The sequence below is a fragment of the Thalassophryne amazonica genome, chromosome 23 (assembly GCF_902500255.1).
Source record: "Thalassophryne amazonica chromosome 23, fThaAma1.1, whole genome shotgun sequence".
NCBI lineage: Eukaryota > Metazoa > Chordata > Actinopteri > Batrachoidiformes > Batrachoididae > Thalassophryne > Thalassophryne amazonica.
In genome coordinates this window covers 26,315,506-26,337,864 of record NC_047125.1, presented here as the reverse complement: position 1 = coordinate 26,337,864, position 22,359 = coordinate 26,315,506, and the positions used below count along the sequence as shown (strand labels likewise).

Genomic DNA, 22,359 nt, shown 5'->3' with positions numbered 1-22,359 from the left:
GTTGCCAGACTGTCTGTTAGCCGACGGACCCGGCCCTCAGGGGACAAAGCTCCCGTTCTTCCTGGGGAAAGCCCCCACCCTGCTGGAATTCTCTCCTCGCCTACGGGTGCAAAGCAGGAGGGCAAGACGGGAAGAAGGGAAGGTAAAAGGAGTCGCCAGGCGACTGAGGTTCACCCAGATGTGGGTATTTAAAAGCCAATAGCGATATTTTTGGATGGGACCCACCCAAAACTGATATACACAGTCTTTAAATTTAACCCGTAGAGGTAAATAAACTTGGATGCCACGGCCCCCGTTTGCTGTCATATGGTAAAGCAGTTTAGTTGTTAAAAAAGCACACACACATAATCATTTTTGGAACTACAACCACATTTTTTTTGTTGGTGCAGTCTGTCCATTTTCAGAAATCATAAATAATTCACCTCAAGTCTCTCTTAAGGTCGGGCTCATGTTAATCAACTCATTACATTAATTTAACAAGGTCAGTACGGACCAAAACCTATGATACAGAGCTGCAAAGTTGTGCAAGGATTTAAGGAGACAAGTGAGGGAAGCCACCAAGATACCAGGATGATGCTTAAGGTGTGAATGGGGTTGGACAATGGTGGAAAAAAACCACACCAGAATGATGAAAAATGTGAGCAAAAGTGGATTTCTTGACCTTGCACCAGCAACAATGTAGTTTCAGAGTTGACATGGGTGTTTTGGAGGCTTCCCTCACGAGTCTCCTAACCTTCTCCTCTACTCTTATGACCTTCCTTCCTACTGCTGGCGGAATTACCATAGAGTAGCCTATCAAAAAAAAAAAAAAAAAAATTCAGTCTGTCCATTTTCAGAAATCATAAATAATTTGACAGACTGAATTTTTTCTTTTTTTTGTTACGCTACTCTATGGTAATTCCGCCCGCAGTAGGAAGGAAGGTCATAAGAGTAGAGGAGAAGGTTAGGAGACTCGTGAGGGAAGCCTCCAAGACACCCAGGACAACTTTGAAACTACATTGTTGCTGGTGTAAGGTCAAGAAATGCACTTTTGTTCACATTTTTCATCATTCTGTTGTGTTTTTTTTTCCACCATTGTCCAACCCCATTCACTCCTTAAGCATCATCCTGGGTATCTTGGTGGCTTCCCTCACTTGTCTCCTTAAATCCTTGCACAACTTTGCAGCTCGGTATCACAGGTTTTGGTCCGTACTGACCTTGTTAAATGAATGTAATGAGTCGATAAACATGAGCCCGACCTTAAGAGAGACTTGAGGTGACCGTGAGAAACAACGCGGCGAGACACGGCAAGGTTGGTGCCGCCTCAGATTTGAGGGAAAGTGTAATTAAGTGAAGTGCAGAGTGAAGGGAGCTACCATCAGCGTTTGGCGCCGTGCCCGGGTGGAGCAGCCGGTTTGTTCAACAGATGGTCGTGTAGCCGAAAGGTTAAATTCTTTATCACTGCAGGTTCTGTACGTTCAGTTAGGGGGGAAAAAAATGAAATTAAAAGATTCCGTGAAACGATTCAACAAGAACAAAAATGTCATGAATAAATAACTGCCAACACTTTAGTTTATAATCAGTCGGAGATAATTAAGTGATAATTCGGTCCTTTTTTTTTTTTTTTTTTTGGAGATGTCTTCCTCAAATGACGGTGATGTTGCCAAGGCAACAGTGTGAGAGGAAATGCCTCAAAGCAGCTTCAGTTAATTAGAAATTTCACAGCTTTTTTTTTTTTTTTAACCAAGTAATTATGATAATTGTGTACATGAGACTGTGCCGTTATAATCCCAAAGCTCCCAGTTAATGACTTGCAAAACATATTGGGGAAGCAAATACCACGTGTTTGAACAGGACGGACGCGGTTCCGCTTCATCAGTCAGCGAAATTTTTTTTAAATCAAGCCAGACTCCTGGACAACTCCGCTGACTCTCTGCAAACTCATGTTTTGCAGAATTGAGTCAGTCGAAGTCCCAAACTCATGCCTCGACCACAGTTGATACTCATCACGTCTGCAACTAAAACACTGTTGTTTGTGCACAACAAAACATTTGGAAACAGAGGCCTGCTGCCATGGAGATGTCGCCGTGTTTTACTGGTTTTGCATCTCGATCGGGAAGAGTCTGCCTGGGCAAGACTGATCTTGTCATGATGCTAGGTGCGATTTGCTACGCACCTTAAAGGGGTCATGTTCTGCAAAATTGGCATCTTTAGTGTATGTTCTAGTCAGATGTGGTTGTGAAAATCCAGGGACCTTCTTGAGGTTTTTACTGCTGTGGTGCTCACATTTATATTCACCACTAGGGGCAGCACAACTGACGGGAGCAGAAAGCACAGAAGAAGAAGAAGCTAGGTGTTGTTAGCATATCAAAAATAGCGTAGCTTTCTCTTTATAAACCGGAACGAGAGTATTAACAAGCTGTTATACCGCCACCCACTGTCGCACACGTTGATTTCATTTTTACCTCGCAAATTTGACTTTTCGGTGTTCCATCTTGTGATAGCCTCATGTCGACCTTTGAACTTTTGCAAGAGTTTGAAGATGCAAAAGTAGCAGCAAAACAAGTTTAATGTTAAAATTAAGCCTCAGTTTATCTTGCTTTAAGTGGATTCAGGGGTCCGTGTATCAAAATAAATTTAAAATAAATTTTTGATTTGTATCTCTTAGAGTCTGTTTTAAACATGAACTTTATTAAAAATGTAACCAACATAAATCATGCTGTTGTCAGGGCATGTCACGCTGCTTTCACTCCAATTGCCAGTTGCTATGACGCGTTACTTAGCATTTGCATAAAATAAAATTCTCATCTCTTTTAGCCCCGCCTAGGTGGTGGTATAGCGACCGGTTGTCTCTTGTTGCTGTAAAACATGCACTCTAATTGAAAATGAGTGGCAGCTGGTCGCTTTGCTTCTGTCTCTTGTAGTTAATGTAACCAAGGGGTGATGGGGTCCCAGCCATGCTTGACAGCATTCGAAACAGTGCTGCCAGAGCACCCACTGCTGGACAAACTATTGTAATGACACCATTTCCAACAGCCAAAATGTTTTGGTTTTTTTTGGCATTGTTTTTTCAGTGAATTAAAAAAAAAGGTTTCATATTGGCAGAAATAATGCAGATACCGATATGCTGAATAGCTCATATCAGCCGACATTATCGGTAAATTGATATATTGGTCGGGCTTTATTATCTGTTAATAGTTCCAACCCGCGTGTCAAGGTCAGTGCTCTCTGACCTCTCAGACCTGCAACAATTGGTAATCCTGCAGCAGAAGCTGTTTTGCAAATTTGGGCAAGTGAGCATTTGCTGGCTTTCTGACTAAAGTTTGGATTTCTATGCTGTTTTGGAAACGTCAGCAGACATCGTGTTTTGTGGGTCATGGGTTCTATCGGCTGACTAATGCAGCGGTTGCCAGTGTGATGTTGAACTGTGGGTGCACGCTACCTCTTCTGAGGAAGTAGAAGAAGAATGTCGTGCGAATGTATCCGTGCGCCGAACCCTGTTGTTACTTGGGTGTGTTTGCCCTTTTGTTAATGAGAGTGCATTTGGTAGGTTTTATGCGGGTGCGAGTGCACGCAGAAGCTGGATATTGTGCACTCAGGTGTGAGGCTAAAAAAACTGCAGTGTTTTGAATGGTCTGGAATGTAACATTCTCAACTCTATACCTGCCTCGGGGAGTTTGTGTCACTTTGAAGCCCAGAAACACTGAGTGATTGTGCAAGAAGGAGTCTCATGAGGGAAGCCACCAAGACAGCCAGACAACAGTATGCCTTGGACTTAAATTACACCAGTCCTTAATAAATACATACAAGAAATCCATTAAGTATGGTATTGTGTGGTAAATTTGTCAGGAGCTGGCAGTTCTGGAAATGTGAATGACTTGTGTGAGAAGGAGTCTCATGAGGGAAGCTAATATGATACCCAAGATGACTCAACTAGTGATCCAACAGCTAGAAGTATTACACCATGCACAGTTTCAATCAGTCATGGCCACAGAAGGCTGTAACTCTTCTTAGTTGCATCTACATCTTGGTGGCTTCCCTCACAAAATGGCTGTAATTCATAGTGCAAACTTTTCTATTTTGCATCACCAGTTGCATCAGCAGAGAAAAAGATTTCTACTCTGTTATCTGCCATTCTGCTTTCTTAGGCCATTCTAGGTTGTGTCTTGTTTAAGTAATACGGCAACGATCAGCATTAAGCACAAGCGCACACCTCTACAACGCGGCCTACACTTCCTCTTCTCCATCTTGCTTCCTGTCTGGAGCCTACATGACTCTTCTTAACCTCCATTTCCCAAAGCAAGTACTCGTTTTGTTGCTCACAATAAACCGCCTGGTGATAAGTCGCCGGATCAGCAAATCCTCGATTTCCCCCACCAGTGGCTTACTGGCCTACACCGGCCTTACTTCCTGGAAGTGGATTGGAGAGACATATGGGGGTTACTGACTAGAGCTTGTTCCTGCCAGCCGTTTAGCGCCATGCAGACAAAAGAGTAAATACCAACCCACCCCGTCCTTCCCCGTCCCGTCCTCTACAGTAAAGTAGAATTGACAATAACAATGACTCAGCTTTAGGTGTTTCAGAAGTTTGATTTTCTGTGGAAAGGTTGTATAACAGGCATTTCCCTACTGCTTTAACTGCTAATTTTATGTTTTGCCTGTCTTACTCATTGCCTGCGTGCCTTCATATTTTGAGGCTGAAGTAAAGGTGTACGTTTTGTCTACAAGACTAAAGAGACAGTGAATGCACCGAATAATTAACTGCTCTCAGTTGAACAGCTTTTGTTGTGTTAGCATTAGCACAGGTGTGCTAGCTGACAATATATATATATATATATATATATTACCTTGGCTTTGGAATTAAAGCATAGGTTTTAATTAATATGTAAATAAATAAACTAAATAAAATAACTAAAAAACAAACAAATGCTGTTGTTATGTACATCTCCAAATTAACGAGGACAAATTATGTGGAAGAAACGGATTAAAATTTAAACGCTGACGCACAAGATTAATCCAAAAAGCAGCTGTTTTCCTTATAATCCCATAGAGCTGCCTGCCACCTGCTGGTCATGTTTGGGATTGTTGCAGATTCTAATCATATATGGCTGATGGAAATTAGGAGCAGGTGTGGTTGAAGTTACCTGTACAGTAGCTTGGAATGAACAAATAAAATAGTTCAATTCAAAATAAAGTTAGCATACATGCTGACTTGTTTTTATGCCAGCATTATCTGGAGAAGTCTAAACACTCAGTATAGCAGCAACCTTTTTTTTTTTTTTCAAATTAAAATCAAATCAAAATAAGTAAATTTAAATTTGTTCAGGTGGCTTGTAAATAATCCACAAAACAAACAGATAAACAAACAAACAAACAAAAACTAATAAGGTTTCAGTATAAAAATGAAGTATTTTCAATTCTGAACTTTAACTGTCTCGGCAAGCACCCAGATGACATCATAATGCTAGCTAGCTAGCATTACTCTAGCTAGTAAGACTAGTAAGCAGCTAGTAAGCTAGCAAATAGGTGCCTTCTATTTATTCTACGAGTAAATATTTGTAATAAACTGTGAGAAAAAGTGCAGACTCACTGTCCCAAAAGACTCATTCATTTGATTCATTTCATGATTCAGTATTTAAAAGTTATTAATTTACACATGATACCGCTAACTCCTAGGCAACATTGTGACATAGAAAAACAAAGCCTAAATTGAACACTTTTTTTTTTTTTTGCATGTTTTAAAAAATTGAGAATATCAGGGGAAAAAAAACATTCTTTTGGTCCTTTCCAGATGATCTGTTGTACATCATCTTACACAAGAAGAGCAAATAGTACGGGGCACATAATAGGGCGCTAGGTGCAAAGGGGTTGGATTGATCCTCTAATGTTGCTCTTACACTGTCCCCAGTGCGACGATGAGTCCTCCCAAGTAGTGCTTTGGACATGTTCAAAATTTTTAGGATCTCACCATTTTCATAGATCTGTGCCAAGCTGTTAAAGCATGCCAGGGAACAGCAGCCACTAAGGCTCCCTGAGGTGAAGCAATCAGGTGTAGTTTTGCATTTTTTCCATGAAGCAGGCTATAGATTCATCGTGAACCTGCTTATGTAAGGTGTGCAAGAGTAGTGCAACCTTTATATACCAGAAATACAGACTTCTGGGCTTTCAACGAGGGTTTTGGTGGCCTGTGGCGCAATGAACTCCTTTGTACCAGTTGGAAGTTTGGGCCCTTCCAGCGTTCAGGGTGACTCAGTGTGTGAGGTTCCCAGAGTACAGTGCAGATATTATCTTGCATATTGTGAAAGAAGAAAGCTCAGATTTCCTTATCCACACAAAACAAACCCAACGCAAGACACGGCAACTTCTTGTGATGTTCTTTATGACCTCAAATGCACTGCCTTTGGGCTACGAAGGCAGACAGACGACAAAGAGAAAGCGAGAGAAAGGTTAAAAAAACTTTTTTTTTTTTTTTTTGCAAATCCATTGACGCACTTCTTGTGTTATAAGAGAAAAACTCGGTGGAAAAAGTGCAGTGCCCAGAAAATCGGAAAGTGACTGCAAATAGCAGGAGTCTCACTTCCCTATAATAACTAAATTCCATGGCACTTCTCCTCCCTGTGTTTGACGGTAGTCTTGGCCTGTGCGGTGGCCGACCTGCCAGCAAAGAGGAAGAGCGCCCGCAGCTGCCAATCATACGAGGTCATTTGATACAGAGTCACACTGCACCAGCAGACACGCTCAGTCTTGCATTGTGTTTTCAAAGGAACTTGACCGGCAAACTCCTAGTGTCAGTGGCTTTGCAACATGTGGTGTGATTGCTGTATCAAATAAAATAAGTACCTAGGATGACACTCTGTGGAGCTCATAGTACCTTTTTATTATTATTTAAAATAACAATTCCAATTCTGAATTCACTCTAGTGGACCACCAAGTGTGCAGATATGGATAGACAATCATGGGATACTGAACATCATCTTTGATCCTGACTCTAACTTTGATCTTGCTCACTCATCTGTGTCTATGATTGCTGATATTCAATTTGGATCTTTGTTCCTGAGCACCCATCTTTGATTCTGGTCACTTCGGTTGTGTTCCTGACAGTTGAGCCTGATTCCAATCTCTGACCATTGACCCTGAACACTATTCAATTTCTGACCTTTGATCATCAGTGCTTACATTTGATTTTGATTGCTAAATGTTGATCTAAGTTGATGAGCTTTGATGCATGATCTTGATCACTAAACTTCAATCTTGATTTACTTTGCTCCAGATACCTGGCCTTTGATCTTCAGCGCTGACTGTTGGTCTTGATTAGTGAACTTCAATTATAATTTTTGGCCTTTGATCCAGAGTATGACCTTTGATTTTTATTAGTAAATTTGAGCCGGATTTCTGTCCCTTGATCTTGAGCGCTGATATTTAATCTTGATTACTAAACTTTGATCCTTACTGATGAACCTTGATGCATGCTGCACTTTGATCTTGATCATAAAACCTTGATCTAGACTGATTTACCTTGATCCAGATACTTGGTCTTCGATGTCCATTGCGGCCTGTTCTTGATTAGTAAACTTCGATTACAGTTTCTGACCCTTGATGTTGAGTGCTGACATTTGTTATCGATCACTGATTGATGAACTTTGATGCAGATTTCTAGCCTTTGATCTTGATCACAAACATTTGAGCCTGATTAATTGACTTGTTCCTGATTCTAGCCTTTGATTGTCAGTGCTTACCTTTCATTTTGATCACTGAAATTTGATCCTGATTAACTTTGGTTTTGATTTCTGGCCTTGGGTTTTAAGATTTGTATTCTTTGACCTTGATTGCTAAACTTTGATCACAAATGATCAACTTTGATCTTGATGGCTAAACTTTAATCCTTGTTTCAGTGTTGCCCTTTCATTTAGATCCCCAATCTCTGACTGTTATAGATGACCTTTGATCCTCATGACTATACTTTATACTTTTTTCGCTTTGATCTGGACCCGGAAACAACATGTAGCTGGTTCTTCTTTGGCCCACGCCCCACCACGCTGCCACATTTTGTTAAAAATCTATTTGCTCATGTTTGCTCATCTAAATATATGTATTTAAACTGCGTCGGAGAACGTTTTTCACGTTATTTTTAAATGCACAGCTTCCTCCTGGGTTGGCAGCCTCTTACGTCACGTGGCAGAGTGCAGAGCATCTTGGTGGTTTCCCTCAGCCGACTTCTTTACCTTTCATGAATGGATCACTGAGTTAACTGAAATCCAGTCACTCAGAAACGTTCCTGCCACCATCACCAATCAGCTGTTCCTAGTGTCGGTTAAAGTATTTTGTGGTTTATTTCGGTGATCTATGTTCTGCTCATGTTGGATTTAAAAAAGCAGCAGGTGTAAAAAAATCAGAAGTGCAGTGTAAACCATTAACATGCTTGTTGTATTTTCTTTTTCTCCCTCCTCTATTCCTAAAACCGTCCTCTCAGTCCTTCTGGCTCAACCTATAGAAAATGAATGTATGGAGGGTCTGACCCTGAAGATCACAGACTTCGGTCTGGCCAGGGAGTGGCACAAGACCACCAAGATGAGCACCGCCGGCACCTACGCCTGGATGGCTCCTGAGGTCATCAAATCCTCCACCTTCTCCAAGGGCAGCGACATCTGGAGGTGAGGTCTCCATGTGCGCCGTAACGCCATTTTGCTTTTCCGGCTTGTTGAAAGAAGAAGAAAAAAGAGACAATTCCGACTCTTTTTCAGCTGGAAGGTGGCGCTCATTCAAACAGTCAGATCCCTGTAGTCACTCTGGGATTGACAGCAAAACGCAAATTGAGCTCTCGCAGTGCGGAGAATTATTTAACATTCAGCTTTGGGATTATGTTCCTCAGCTGTGATGTTTTGAAACGTCCGTGGTGGATTTTGACAGCAGACGTACACTCCTGCTGACAGCGGACCGCCACGGCGGTGTGTGAAGACATGAAAGCGCAGTTGATTGACGGTGGTAGAGAGAGTGTGTTTGAGGGGTGGAGGTGTTGACTATGGTGAGGGATGGTGGTCATATGATCGTGTCCCTTCAAATAGCAGCTCTGTGCTTTGTTGTGGGCTGTGTGAAGTGCACACTGTCGCATTGTTTGCCGTGCACACAGGGAATGAGGCCGCGCACCAGGCCCAACAGCGGTGCTTATTCTTGGAATAGTTGTGTGTGTGTGTGTATGTGTGTGTGTGCGCACGCGCGGGTTGGCATATCCTTTGTGTGTGTCTGAGTTTGGTCTTAACACACAATGAAATGAAAAATAGTCCATTTATTGTGAAGTGTCGTTTGTATGTTTTTATTTGGAGTTAGAAAGGCCCTCAGAACAGCACAGAGCTCTGCCTGTTGATCCTGATTACTAATCTTTGATTCTGATCACTGAACTTTGATCCCATTTGGCTTTGATTGTGATTTAACATTGATCATAATTACATTTGTATTTGCAGTTAGAAAGGCACTCGGAAGGGCACAGAGCTCTGCCTGTTGATCCTGATTACTAATCTTTGATCCTGATCACTGAACTTTGATCCCAGTTGGCTTTGATTGTGATTTAACGTTGATCATGATTACGTTTGTATTTGCAGTTAGAAAGGCACTCGGAAGAGCACAGAGCTCTGCCTGTTGATCCTGATTACTAATCTTTGATACTGATCACTGAACTTTGATCCCAGTGGCTTTGATTGTGATTAACGTTGATCATGATTACGTTTGTATTTGGAGTTAGAAAGGCACTCGAAAGAGCACAGAGCTCTGCCTGTTGATCCTGATTACTAATCTTTGATCCTGATCACTGAACTTTGATCCCAGTTGGCTTTGATTGTGATTTAACGTTGATCATGATTATTGACTTTTATGTCCTGATTACTGCTCTTTGATCCTGATTGCTGAGCTTTCATCCCGGTACGCTGATTGTTGTGTAATTTTGATCATGTTAAATGACTTTTGTCCTTTGACTGTCATTTAATCGTGATCATTGTCATTGACTTTTTGTCCTGATTACTACTTTTTGATTCATATCACTGAACTTTGTTTCAGGCTGAATTTGATTGGGATTTAAATTTGGTCATGGTGGTTGACCTTTAGGTCTGTTTATTTGGCTTTGATCCTGATAGCTGAACTTTGATGCTGATTGTGCAACTCTGAACTTGACAGAGACCTTTGATCTTAATCCTGACTTTTGATTGTGAATATTGTCCTTTGATTTTGATTACTGGGTTTCAACCCAGCTGCTGATCTTTGATGTTGATTAGTAATATTTGACTCTCTGAACTTTCATCCTGTTTGCTCACATATAATACTGATCAATGAGGTTTGATCGTAATTGTGATCTTGAACCTGATTGGTGACATTTTATATCCTGATCACAGGTCTTTGATATTGAGCAATGACCTTCAGTCCCGGTTGCTAATATTTGATTCTGGCCAGTGAACTTGATCCTGATCTCTTATGTGAGCAATGACCTTTGATATCCTGATTACTCACCTTTGATATTGACCACTGTCATAAGCACAAAAATATCCAGATGTATCAAATGTGCATACGCATGGATCCCAGCATGTTTTGTTTGTACATCCTAATCAATGTGGAATTGAGTGCACATGTAGATGTACCAAACCCCTCCTGCCCATGCCCCCATTTAAATATGCAAATTCATGTAAGTAGACCCTGGGAGCTGGGATTCCCCTTTGTCAGATCATTCAGCATGAACCAAGAAAAGAAATTATACCAGTGTGAGCTACAGATGATAGAAATAAGGGGAGACCACAGGGATAGTTTATTTGGTACACTGTCAAATGGGATAACATGACATGGAAATAAAGTTAATGGGAGTGCGTGTGTGTATGAGGCCATAAATGCTGTGGGCTCAGAGCAGGACACACTCACTGAAAAAAGTAAAAAAAAAAAAAAAAAAAAAAACGCATTGTTTGACAAATACTGAACACAGGCAGACAATCGGGGGCCTGTTAAGAAGCTCTGCAACTCTAGATTCACCATCAAGAAAAAACCCATTAATAATCATAAGAAAAAAGTGTGTCTCTCGAGTGCGCATCACTCTGATGACTTCTTGTTTTCACACTAACAGTTTCTCAGCATCACCTCTACGTGCCGGCAATGGAACAAATACTGAACACAGGGAGACAATATAATGGCTGAGTGGATCCTTGTCATTTGATTGGTGCTTTGTATGTCACATGACATGGATTATTTTATTATTTTTTATTATTTTATACCATTGCGCACTGCTTCCACCACCCATGAGTGGTGCGGCGTTTAGCTAAACTGGCGGAGTTTGTCTTGCTGACAGACGATGATTTGAAGGAGCTGATTGACGGCGCTAATTCTGTTAGCACAAAAAGCAAATCTACTACGCTGTAGCCGTCTGGAGGCATGAAGAGCTTTTCCGTAATATAAAACAAATAATGAATGTTTTTTTCATTCTTTTCATTCTTTCAATGGAACGAATAGTTCATGAGATGAACAGTGGAACGTACCATTCAACGAGGCATTGAACTCATAAACATTCATTATTTGTATTGTATTGAGCCATGACCATAATTCTGATTTCGGAATAAAATCAATCAAGATTAAAGTATAGCATAATGGATAAGAGTTGATCTGCTCTTTGATCTTAATTCACACCAAAATTGAATGGGTTTGACCTTCGCCTGTGGTCCATCCTCTACCAAGTTTCAAGAAATTGCGTTGAGTTATTTTTGAGTAGTTTTACTAAACAACCAGATGTCGGCATTTGGATTCATTATATCCTTGGCAGATATAAAAAAGCAATATTGATGAATTGGCCAAAATTATTGCAACAATAACATTTGTGGTTTTCTAGACGTATGGTATTATGGTAGTCTGAATCCGGCAGAATTTCTTAAGTGGTACTTAGCGGGGTTTTCTAGCGTACCTTGAGAAATTTCTACAACGATTTGGCTCTGGTACAAGCTTTTTTAAAGAATTTCTTGTTGCTTTACAGCAGCCTATTAAGAAAAGCGTTGTTTCGTATATATGCAGTATATTACCCCCTGAAGGACCAGTACCACAGCCGGTGCACACTTATCCTCCCTTTTTCCGTCTCCGCCGCGTAGAGACAACAAACCCACGCAAGCTCATTTTCACAGTAAACACTGCACAATCTGGAGAACGGCAAACGCAAGTACGCTGGCAACTGTGCGCCGCAAAATGAAGGGTAGTCTTTGTTCTACTATTGTTTCTCATCTGTCCACAGCGCTCGTCTCCAAAGCTGCACGCTGAGACTCGACGCCTTTGGGCGAGTTGGCGAGCGGTGTTTCTGTACAGTCAACAGTGTGTGGAAGTTGTAATTAACGGACTAACAAAAAAAAGGCTGCGGCCTGCGCTCTCCACTTAGCGAGCCTCCACAGTGTGTTTAGTCAGGTCCGGGCAAAGGCTAATTGACAGTGTTCGAGATCCAAGTCCCAGCGTGATGCTTCATTTTCGAAGGGCACAGGGCTGCTCCCATTGCTGGGCTAAAATTCATGCATACGTGCGTGCGTGTACATGTGTACATAACTTTGTTTAGCAAGAATTCACAGTGCTTTGCAAATTTGTGGTTGCTTATGTCATTGCTGGGCTCTGTAGTAATACCCATCCACCCGCCCGGGTAGGCACGTGGACCTACGGGCGAGCAATTAACAATATTTACCGTTTACCCAGACTTTTACCTGGGCAGGGGACTTGCCGTTAAGGGTTTTGCGCATCCATCCCCAAACTAAAAATCACCTGAGGCGTTAAATCACAGTTTTGAGTGAAATAGGAGATGAAGTATTTCCCTGTGTGTATACTGGGATGTGATTCATGATGAATTTAATCATTCATCATCTTTTAGAAATCAGTAGCATCACATAATGTTTCTCCTCTTTTGCCCACGATACGATGTATTGTCAAGGTCAGAAGAATAAAATCAGCCCATGGCCCATACTCTGAATCTTACATGAATTTGGTTGAGTTTATCTCTAACTTGTCAACTAGTGCAGATAACATTTCGTTATTGGTGACTTCAACGTTCATATAAATAAGCCTTCTGATCCCAGGTGCAAATCATTTATGGAAATTATGGATGGGTTAGGATTCCAGCAATGCATCCAGGATTGACACACATTAGTGGAAATTCTCACACGTGGTGTGCTGCACAGATATTAACATCATGCCTCTTGGGTCAGTGGTCTCTGAGGCACGTCACTTATTAGGTTACAGTTTTGCTGCAGTGTGTAGTGGAACAACAACCTTATTTATCATTTGCAGCGACTGAACTTTGCAGATTGGACTACCTCATATCTTAGAGTCATGTTTGGAAAATTCCCAGTCGGTAGACAGTCTTGTGGACAGCGCTCAAAACTACACTAGATATGACTGCGCCACCTATATTAAATCACGCCCCCCCCCCCCCAAAAAAAAACACAGTCATCTTGGTTCACTGATTACTTGTGTGACCTCAAGCATAAGGCTAGAGATCTAGAACGCAAATGGCGTAGTTCAAAAGTAGAAGTATCCCACCTCACGTGGCGTGATGTTATGCTACACTATAATCATGCACTACGGGCTACAAACCGGACCTATTACTCTGATCAACAAAACAAGCGTAACTCAAAGTTCTTGTTCGACACGGTGACAACACTTATTCATAGACAACCACCTGTAAGTCGCTCTCCTTTTATAGCACAAGATTTTTTACATTACTTCAAGAAGAAAATATACAACATTAGGTTAAACATATCCCAGCATGCCTTAACCCAGCCACTACACCCTGCTATCGAGGTGGGTGCCATCACTGAGGTATTACCTATATTTACAGAATTTGATAGTATCTTACTAGTGTGTCTGATGAAACTTATCTAAAGTCTGGGTCTTTTAGTGAAGCTTAGGGTTAGTGGCCGGCGATCACCTTAGTATTTCTTCTGTTTTTCTTGTTGCTTAATGCTGACAATTTATACCTTATTTGTTGTCTTTCTGCCGCCTGATTCTGTTTTTTCTCTCTGTCCGAGGTGCGGCTCCATCTAGAAGTGGGAGTGGGTGTCTTCTTCTGCAATGGTCATGAAATACATGGGATCTGTGGACCCCCGCAGCCAGCCTCCCATCCCGGACATCAGCGTAGACTCCCCAAATTTCCTTTATATTTGTATTGTCAAGTGTGTCTGTAGCATGACCCAAGCAGAGGGGCCACCTCTTTGAGTCTGGTCTGCTGGAGGTTTCTTCCTCAAATCATCAGAGGGAGTTTTTCCTTACCTGTCGTCTGTGTGCTTGTTCTAGGGTTGGTAAGGTTAGACCTTAGTTGTGTGACACGCCTTGTTGAAGTATTGTTGAGGTATGATGCTATGTAAATGGAATAAATTGAATTGAAATAATGCGATGCTAATGGCTAAATTTAGAATGACCAAATGTGAGGATTTTATGAGAAATTTGTAATAATACGAGCGAGAGCGAAGCAACGCGAAGCTCGCTCATGGCACAGGGAGTCCCAAACAGGAAGTGCCAAATTTTTAGTCCACAGTGAAACAGGAAATGTCAAGTGTTGAACACTTCCTGGATTGACAGACGAGATCGTGTGGAATCTCGTGGGAATTCAGTGGTAAGTTGATAATGTGTCCTTGGTGAAAATTTGGTGAGACTCTGTGAAGTAGTTTTGGCATAGTCCTTCAAAGCCTATACCTATAACAAGTGAAAACTTGATCCAGAATCCGGATTCAGATCCAGATCACCTTCAAAATTTAATGGAGTCTTCCTTGACCTAATATGTATCTTTGTCAAAAATTTTGTCAAAATCCGTGCAGTAGTTTTGACGTAATCCTGCTAATAGCAATCCTTCAAAGCCTATAAAGTGAAACTTGATCCTTGGCGGACGCAATAAACGCAGATGATTTTATTACATACGTGGGCGTAATAATTAGGCTGGTTTCCATTAATTGACCTCACAAGTGCTCAAAGAGGCACGTGTTGAGTTGTCCAATTGTCAATTGTACACTAAATGCTCACAAATGTCACGCTAACATTAGCCATTAGCATCATGCGATGTGGTGCTAGCGGGTGGCTTAGTGTCGCTAAACTTCTGGCTTCTCTGCAGACACACATAGCTGGTTTTATAAGGTGGCTGGCTGTTTTGTTATTGAGTTGATTTGAGCTGTACATTTTAAAATATGTAGTTGATAGTTGTTCGGCAGTGGATATTATGAAAAGTGAGAAGACAAGAGTCAGAAGAAAACACCAGTAATTCATCTGTCTCTGTAGCACGGGCGGTTAGTGTTTTGAGGACGAAAGGTGGTGAGTTCAAATCTTGTCACATCCACAACTCACTTTTGAATTTTAACACTGGATACATTAGCACTTTTGTGCCTTTAGTACTGTCATCGGCGCATGTCTGAATTGGGCGTTCATCCGTAGCATTCAATGGTTGTAAAACTGCAAATGTCAGCGTAGATAGACCTATAATGCTTGCAAGAAAGACTCATCTAGCCATTAGCCGCTAATGTTATCCATTAGCATCAGACTCAAATTTTTTTTTTTCCTCTAGCAAGCATATACTATTATATAATGCTTGCAAAAGACTCATTTGGCCATGCTAATGTTAGCATGCTAATGTTAGCTTTGTCAGGAGGAGTACTTTATTTATAAAAAAAAAAAAAAAAAAATTCTTGCAAGAAGAAGCATAACCCCCATTTTGGAACACTCCAGAAACTCAGGTGGGGCCCTGCCCACCTGAGCCCTCCCACACAGCCCACACCAGATGCCCAGTGACACACAGGTCTTGAACCTGCACTGACGACGCTTCACTACTTCTGACCTGCCAACGCCGCAACTATCCCCTTGCACCACCAAGCATCTGGACAAGCATCTGCTTGTTCATCTGATGCATTTGGAACACTTCTCCTGGCGCTTTTATCTTTTCCACCTTGTTTATTGAACGTCAAAAGAAAATCAAATGTCCAAGATTTGAACCCACAACTTTCAGTCCTTAAACCAGTCTCTTAACCTCCTGTGCCACAGACTTGTCCAAGATTTGAACCCACAACTTTCAGTCCTTAAACCAGTCTCTTAACCTCCTGTGCCACAGACTGACACACTAGTGATATTTTTTGGATTTTTGTCTTTTCCCTTTGCTTGTTCAATACAAAGCCCAAGATTGGGTCCTAACCTCAGTTTAGGAAGACTGTCCTCTGACTGCTTGTGTGAATCAACAAATGCCAAACACACTAGAACCCATCATGATTGGTTGCTGGATCAGGGACCACCAACTTTACCCTGCTCCACCCACTGTTAATTAAGCCAATCGAAAGCCAGAAAACATTAAGTAGGATACTGTGCAAAAGGTTAATTAATTACAGTGATAAGCAACAGATTTGTTGTGTCCCAAGGTTCTTGAAATGGGACAATATCTCCACCTGGTGGACAATTAATGCAGGTACAGTAAACTTTCACTAAGTACACTGTACAAAACATTTGTACAATAGATGTTCCAGACATATAAAGACACTGATTTGTAGATGTTTTTATATCACCTCCAACTTTATTGACACATGAATCAAAGTCCAAAATGATTACATTTATTTGTCATTATAAGCTTTATTTATTCCTTATTTAAGACTAAACATGAAAATTAAACAATAAGAAGGCAGTTTTACAACACCTTGTCATTGTAAACAAAGGTTTAATATCTGCTGTATGCTGGCAACATGTGAATGCAGTTTTGCTAATTGCTAAGCTACACGTAAATTTCATTTGAAGTTGAACACATTGTCGTGATGACATCTTAGCACGTCTGAGACTGAAGATGGGATTTTTGAACACTAGCTTGTTTTATAACTAAGAGGCTAACATTTCTTTAGCTGGCTAGCTTTGTTAAAAACCACACTTTTGCTTTAGCTAGCAGGGGCTTGACCACTAGGCAGTTTTCTTTTTTTAGATGCCCAACATGTGGTATCCCATCTCTGCCTTCCATACTATACATTGCACTATTATATTTATTCCTTTGTCAATTTCACCCTCCAGCTATGGTGTTCTGCTGTGGGAGCTGCTAACAGGAGAAGCACCCTACAAAGGAATAGACGGACTCGCCGTCGGCCTATGGAGTCGCCGTCAACAACTCACCTTGCCAATCCCATCCACCGTCCCGAACCCTTCGCCCAGCTCATGTCAGGTCAGACCTGTGTGTATAAAGTCAGATTTCTCTGTTGGCCACTATCAAAAAGTTGGTGATTGGAATGTTTGTCCAGAATTCCTAAATATACCTCATTAATGTTTTTTTTTAGCCTGTGCCAATGTCAAATACATCTCTTGACTTCATTAAGCCATAGCCAAGATCCTACCCATATTGAAATGGTCATATGCATATACTGTAAATGGGTGATTCTTTAACTACGGGCACTATTGGCCTTGTAAATGTCATTTCCACCACACCATTGCCTTACAATATAAGCGCCTTGGGGCAACTGTTGTTGTGATTTGCGCTATATACATGTGCTCTGATGTCACTGTTATCTCCCTAGAAACTACCCAAACAATCTTCATACAAACTGTTTAAATGGAACATTACAGGTGTTGTGGTGGAAATTACGGCAATAGTGTGGGACAACTACATTTTGTTTAAAAACAATCACAAACAGTTGTATGACATTGAATACCCCAATTATGTTTTGATTATTTTACTGATATTTATTCAGAGATATTTAAACATTAGAAAAAAACGTTTCTTTACCATTCATTTTTATCATTGAAGATCAAAAGTCTGGGTGTGGGACAAGCACAAACGGCAATATTTGCATATAATGATGCTGAAAAAAGGTGAAAAAGTCATCATAGACTACTAGACAAATTTCTTAACCACGTTTCATTGTAAAGATAACTATAAAAGTGTGAAATTTGTTTTTCATACAATATGATCAAAGGACATAATAAGTGCCCGTAGTCTAAGAATCACCCAAATATCCATTTTTTGTATAGGGTTCCCACGGGTTCCATTAATTAAAATCTTTAGAAACAAAATGCCCAATTGCCAAAGAAGCAAAATGTGATGTGAAAAAAAAAAAACCAACAACACTAAATCCTACACACTGTACCTTTATATGATCAAAAACAATCCCAAGGTCCTACACCTTTAAAACTGTGTGTGTATTTTAAGCCATTACTTTTTTTGGCTGACTTTGTCTTTTAAAAGTTATCCGAACTTTATTGTAAACTAACAGAAAAAACAAAATGGAGTTCCACCACATTTTTTTTTTCCCCCAAAACAAAAGCCTCAGCACTTTCGGTCAACTTTTGCCGCAATAATCACAAAACCTCGCCGCCAGATCTTGTGAGGAGTGTGTTGAATTATAAAATGATTGCGCAGAAGCGTGTGTCACTAATGTGCAAGCGCTCTTGCGTGAGATCACAGTCGTGTCACCGAGGGTTCCTCTCGTTCCATTTCCCCAAAGCTTGCTCGAGGTTGACAAACAAATTCCTGTGTGTTGTTGAAAACGCGGCTGTAGAGGGGAAGTGCTTTGTGCCGGAGACACCTTGTGCAACATGTTTGTACCCGTGGAGAAGAGTGTCTCCTTCCTTTACGGAGTTTCATCTTAAAAACAAACACCGCGGCTAAACGGTTACCTTGGTTACAAACCGCCTGTTATCTGCCTGTGTTTTACGGCGCAGCTGTCAGAAATTCTCGTATTAAACAGATGAGATTATTTCCACTTAGTCGGTCCCCGTTGACGCCGACTTCTTCTGTGGTGGTGCTTTTGACAAAGAAGAAAAAAGAAAGATCAGCGCACGAAACCACCGATGGCACCTTGTAGGATTAATTAATTATTGGATTAGTTTTTGATCTCGTAATGCCCAAAGTATTGGAGCAAATGATGCAAAAACACCCCACAGTGGGTATATTAAGGACAACGCAGTGAATAGCTTATCAGCTTCACGGTGCGGCGTGCAAGAGCCTGCACTGGTTGCAAAATAAAAAAAAGCACTTAGTAGGCGGACGCAGGTATGTCGTCCTGGTCAGAAATTATGGGCATTGTATATTCTGAGTATTTAGTAGATACAATGGATGGACAGACACAGGACTTAAAGTGATACCCTTGTGTGTGCGCGGTTCTAACTATTGCTGTTAGGCCATCACGAGTAAATGGTTTTTATGACCCAGTTATGACCTGACTTCCATATCAACTTCACCTACAGTTTGTGTTTCTATCGTTTTGATGGCAGAGGTTGGGACCAGGATCCCCATCGTAGACCTAATTTCGGTTCCATCTTGGCCCAGCGACGTAAGTCTTAGAGGAGCAGGGAAGGAGGAGATGCCACAGGACTCCTTCCACTCCTGCAGGGGACTGGAAACTGGAGATCCAGGACATTTTGATGAACTCCGAGCTAAAGAGAAGGTATCACTGATAGCACTGATCATGACTACGGATGATGGAACGGAATTATACATTTTACAGACAACAACTTTCAGAACTGTCGGTGTTAGCAAGCTAGTGTCTAGCACCTCAGGTGCAAGTTGATCAAACCCAACAAAAACTCAAATCGGCAAAAGAAAACGTGGATCTACTTCCTGTTTAATTGGAGTAAACTCTTATTGGGGTACTTTATGTGCCGTTAGAAATAGCCGTTGAGATATTTCATATTGGGGTGGCTGTAAGTTTACGTTATCACTTTCCATCCCGCAGGAGCTACGCTGCCGTGAGGAGAGCTGAAGCGAGCAGCGCTGGAGCAGAAGTCCCACGAGGAGTTCCTCCGACAGCGTGAGCAGCAGCTGGCCCGGTGGGAGCAAGACTCTTCGACACGTGAACTCAGCCTCCTCATCCTCCACCTCAACCAGAACCAGGAGAAACCCAACGTCAAGAAGAGGAAGGGCACCTTCAAGAAGCACAAGCTCAAGTGCAAGAACGGCGAGAAGATCAGCTGCCTCAAGGTGTGTCCGACTGAAGGCAGACAACTCTCACGACCTTTTTGTGCCAAAAAAAAAAGTTTACCCTTCCTGTAGAGTTCAATGTGTGCTGCCACCAATGCCCAATGTGCTTATCCAAAAGGACAGTAGGTTCAACCTTTTCAGGAGTGACCAACAAGATTTGAGAAAAGGAATGATGTTCCTGAATGTTTTGTCTCCTCGTTATGCAGAACGGTTGCTCAATGGGATAGGAGTTGTGCAACCAGTAGGTTTGCTTCCTGGTCACCTTTCTGTCGTGCCTTGGACAAGATACTTCCTCTGCATTGTCCCAGTCCAGCCAGCTATGGCTGGGGAAGTAACCTGCGATGGACAAGTATCTGCTCAGCATCAGCACCACATGGCCCTTAGGACCTCGATAGTACTCTTGGAGTGTACGTCTGTGTAAATATTCAGGTATGCGTCCTAGACTGTCACATTGTCAAACCTTGTCCTTACCTTGGAAACCCTTATAGGATCCAGGAGGGTGTTCATGGTGAATCTGAATATTTGTTACTGTGCCATGGTCTAGTGTGGCTAAAATATCTAGATGTCAAAAAGATGGGGTTTATTTTACTTCATCCACTTACGTGTCCTCCCACCTGGCTGGGAACATTCCAGGACATGTAGTTTGGTGGAATAAGATGTTGGGTTGCCAATATGATATCTGGGGTCATGCTTCCTGACTGCGTCTTTGGATAAGACACTTCATCTCTCCACCCAACTGTAAACCTTAGCTGAGAAAGTAACATGCGATGGACTGGTGTCCCGTTCAGGTGGTAGTCGTAGACTTATCCACTTGATTCAGGAATAACCTCCGGCACTAACAGCTCTCTATGATTTCTTCTTTTTTTGTAGAGAACTTTGACACGATTTGGTAATCCCTTACTACCCTAACGTTGCCATACGTTGACATCACCAGGAGGATTTGCGTTTAAGCTAAAGTTATACTGTGACCATGCTACAGTTGTTGGAATGTTGAGTACAAGCCTGGCACGCTCAATGTCTCACTGCAGCAGATTCCAGGGCGGTTGTGATCACAACCATTTTTTTAAAACACCTGACTTTCTGGGATGCATATCTTTCAAAGTCAGACCGGCTGTTATTTGGGCAGCGCATAATCGAAGGGGCGACTCTGCTGTTGTGTCGGCTGATTGACAAACCCAAACTTGGCAATGCTTTTATTTTGTTTGTATTCCTGTTGGTTTCTGTGTCCAGGTGGACTAACATATGTCACGTGTGTGTGTGTGTGTGTGTGTGTGTGTGTGTGTGGTGTGTGTGTGTGTGTGTGTGTGTGTGTGTGTGTGTGTGTGGTTGTGTGTGTGTGTGTGTGTGTGTGTTTCAGATTTCATCCTAAGATTACTGTGCAAGCGTCTCCGGGCCTACAGAAGAGGCGAAACTCTCCTGATTTGGGCTCTGGCTCCTCCCCGTCTTTCGGCCCACGTTTCCGAGCAATACAACGTGAGCAGTGTTTCTCTCCCTCCCCCACCCAACACGTGAATCACTCATACACCCGCCCACACACAGGTGCACAAGTTGAACAGGTGCTCCTCCTCTCTTTTTCCTCACTTTCACCCATTGTCCTTTGCAGTATTTTGTTCCAGTCCAAATATTGTCAGACTTCCTCCCAGCACCCAGCAGGGACTTTTATTTATTTTTATTTTTCTACATTGCTGTCCTGCTCTGCAATGACCTGTTTGCTGCAGCAGGGGGAGCCATTGAGCTGTCCTTTTTTTTTTTCCCCTCTTCCCCCTACACCCTCCCTCTTTTCCAGGCAGAAACCTCACACCATTTTACATGCATGTAACGGCTACAGTGTGCTTCACTGAATTAAAATAAGTAGGGAGGGATTTGCTCGCCCCTGGAGAAGTGGTTGAGACGGGGTTGCGGCAGAGATTTGCAGTGCTCTTGTGGAGATCATTTCCATTTTGGGTGGAAACTGTAGCCAGTAGGTCACAGGGCTTCTTACAAAACCCAGAGGAAATCTCCGTGGTGCAGCACCAGGCAATGAAAGGGGGTTTTTCCCACAAGTGCTCGCCGTTGGGGGTTGACATGAAAGTCCAAACTGCAGCAAAACATTTATCCATAAAAGTGTCAAGTGAATCCAAAACATCTGCAAGCTTCATTTATTCATTAAAGTCGAAGGCTGATTTTCTTTACTTCTTAATGACTCCCCTTAATGGCAGTCACTAAGCCGTAAGTGTACTTCTCATTAAAATGTGTTTAGTGGGTATTTATTCTGACGCTCTCGGTACCACGCGGTGATAGAACGCTGGGCCCTCCCAACCGTTTTGTTGTGTAAAGCGCTGGCACTTCCATTTGCCTTTGAGCTCAGTTCAGCAAGATATCCGTTCATATAGGAAGATGCGGTGAGCGCCATCAGCTGGGCAGCTCATTCAAAACCTCTCGAATGACCACTTTATTCAGGCGGGTAAAAGGAAATGAATCCACCG

The 22,359-nt window shown here is 41.9% G+C and overlaps 1 protein-coding gene across 1 annotated transcript in view; it reads left to right on the top strand.

The window, feature by feature from the left end:
* LOC117505356 (mitogen-activated protein kinase kinase kinase 11) overlaps window positions 1–22,359 on the top strand; it is a 53,585-nt gene that overhangs the window by 20,666 nt on the left and 10,560 nt on the right. The window contains 8 exon segments of the mRNA XM_034165000.1: window positions 8,450–8,630; window positions 16,996–17,111; window positions 17,114–17,152; window positions 19,191–19,249; window positions 19,251–19,361; window positions 19,650–19,665; window positions 19,668–19,896; window positions 21,252–21,367. Of these exon segments, the coding sequence (XP_034020891.1) occupies window positions 8,450–8,630; window positions 16,996–17,111; window positions 17,114–17,152; window positions 19,191–19,249; window positions 19,251–19,361; window positions 19,650–19,665; window positions 19,668–19,896; window positions 21,252–21,367 (867 nt within the window).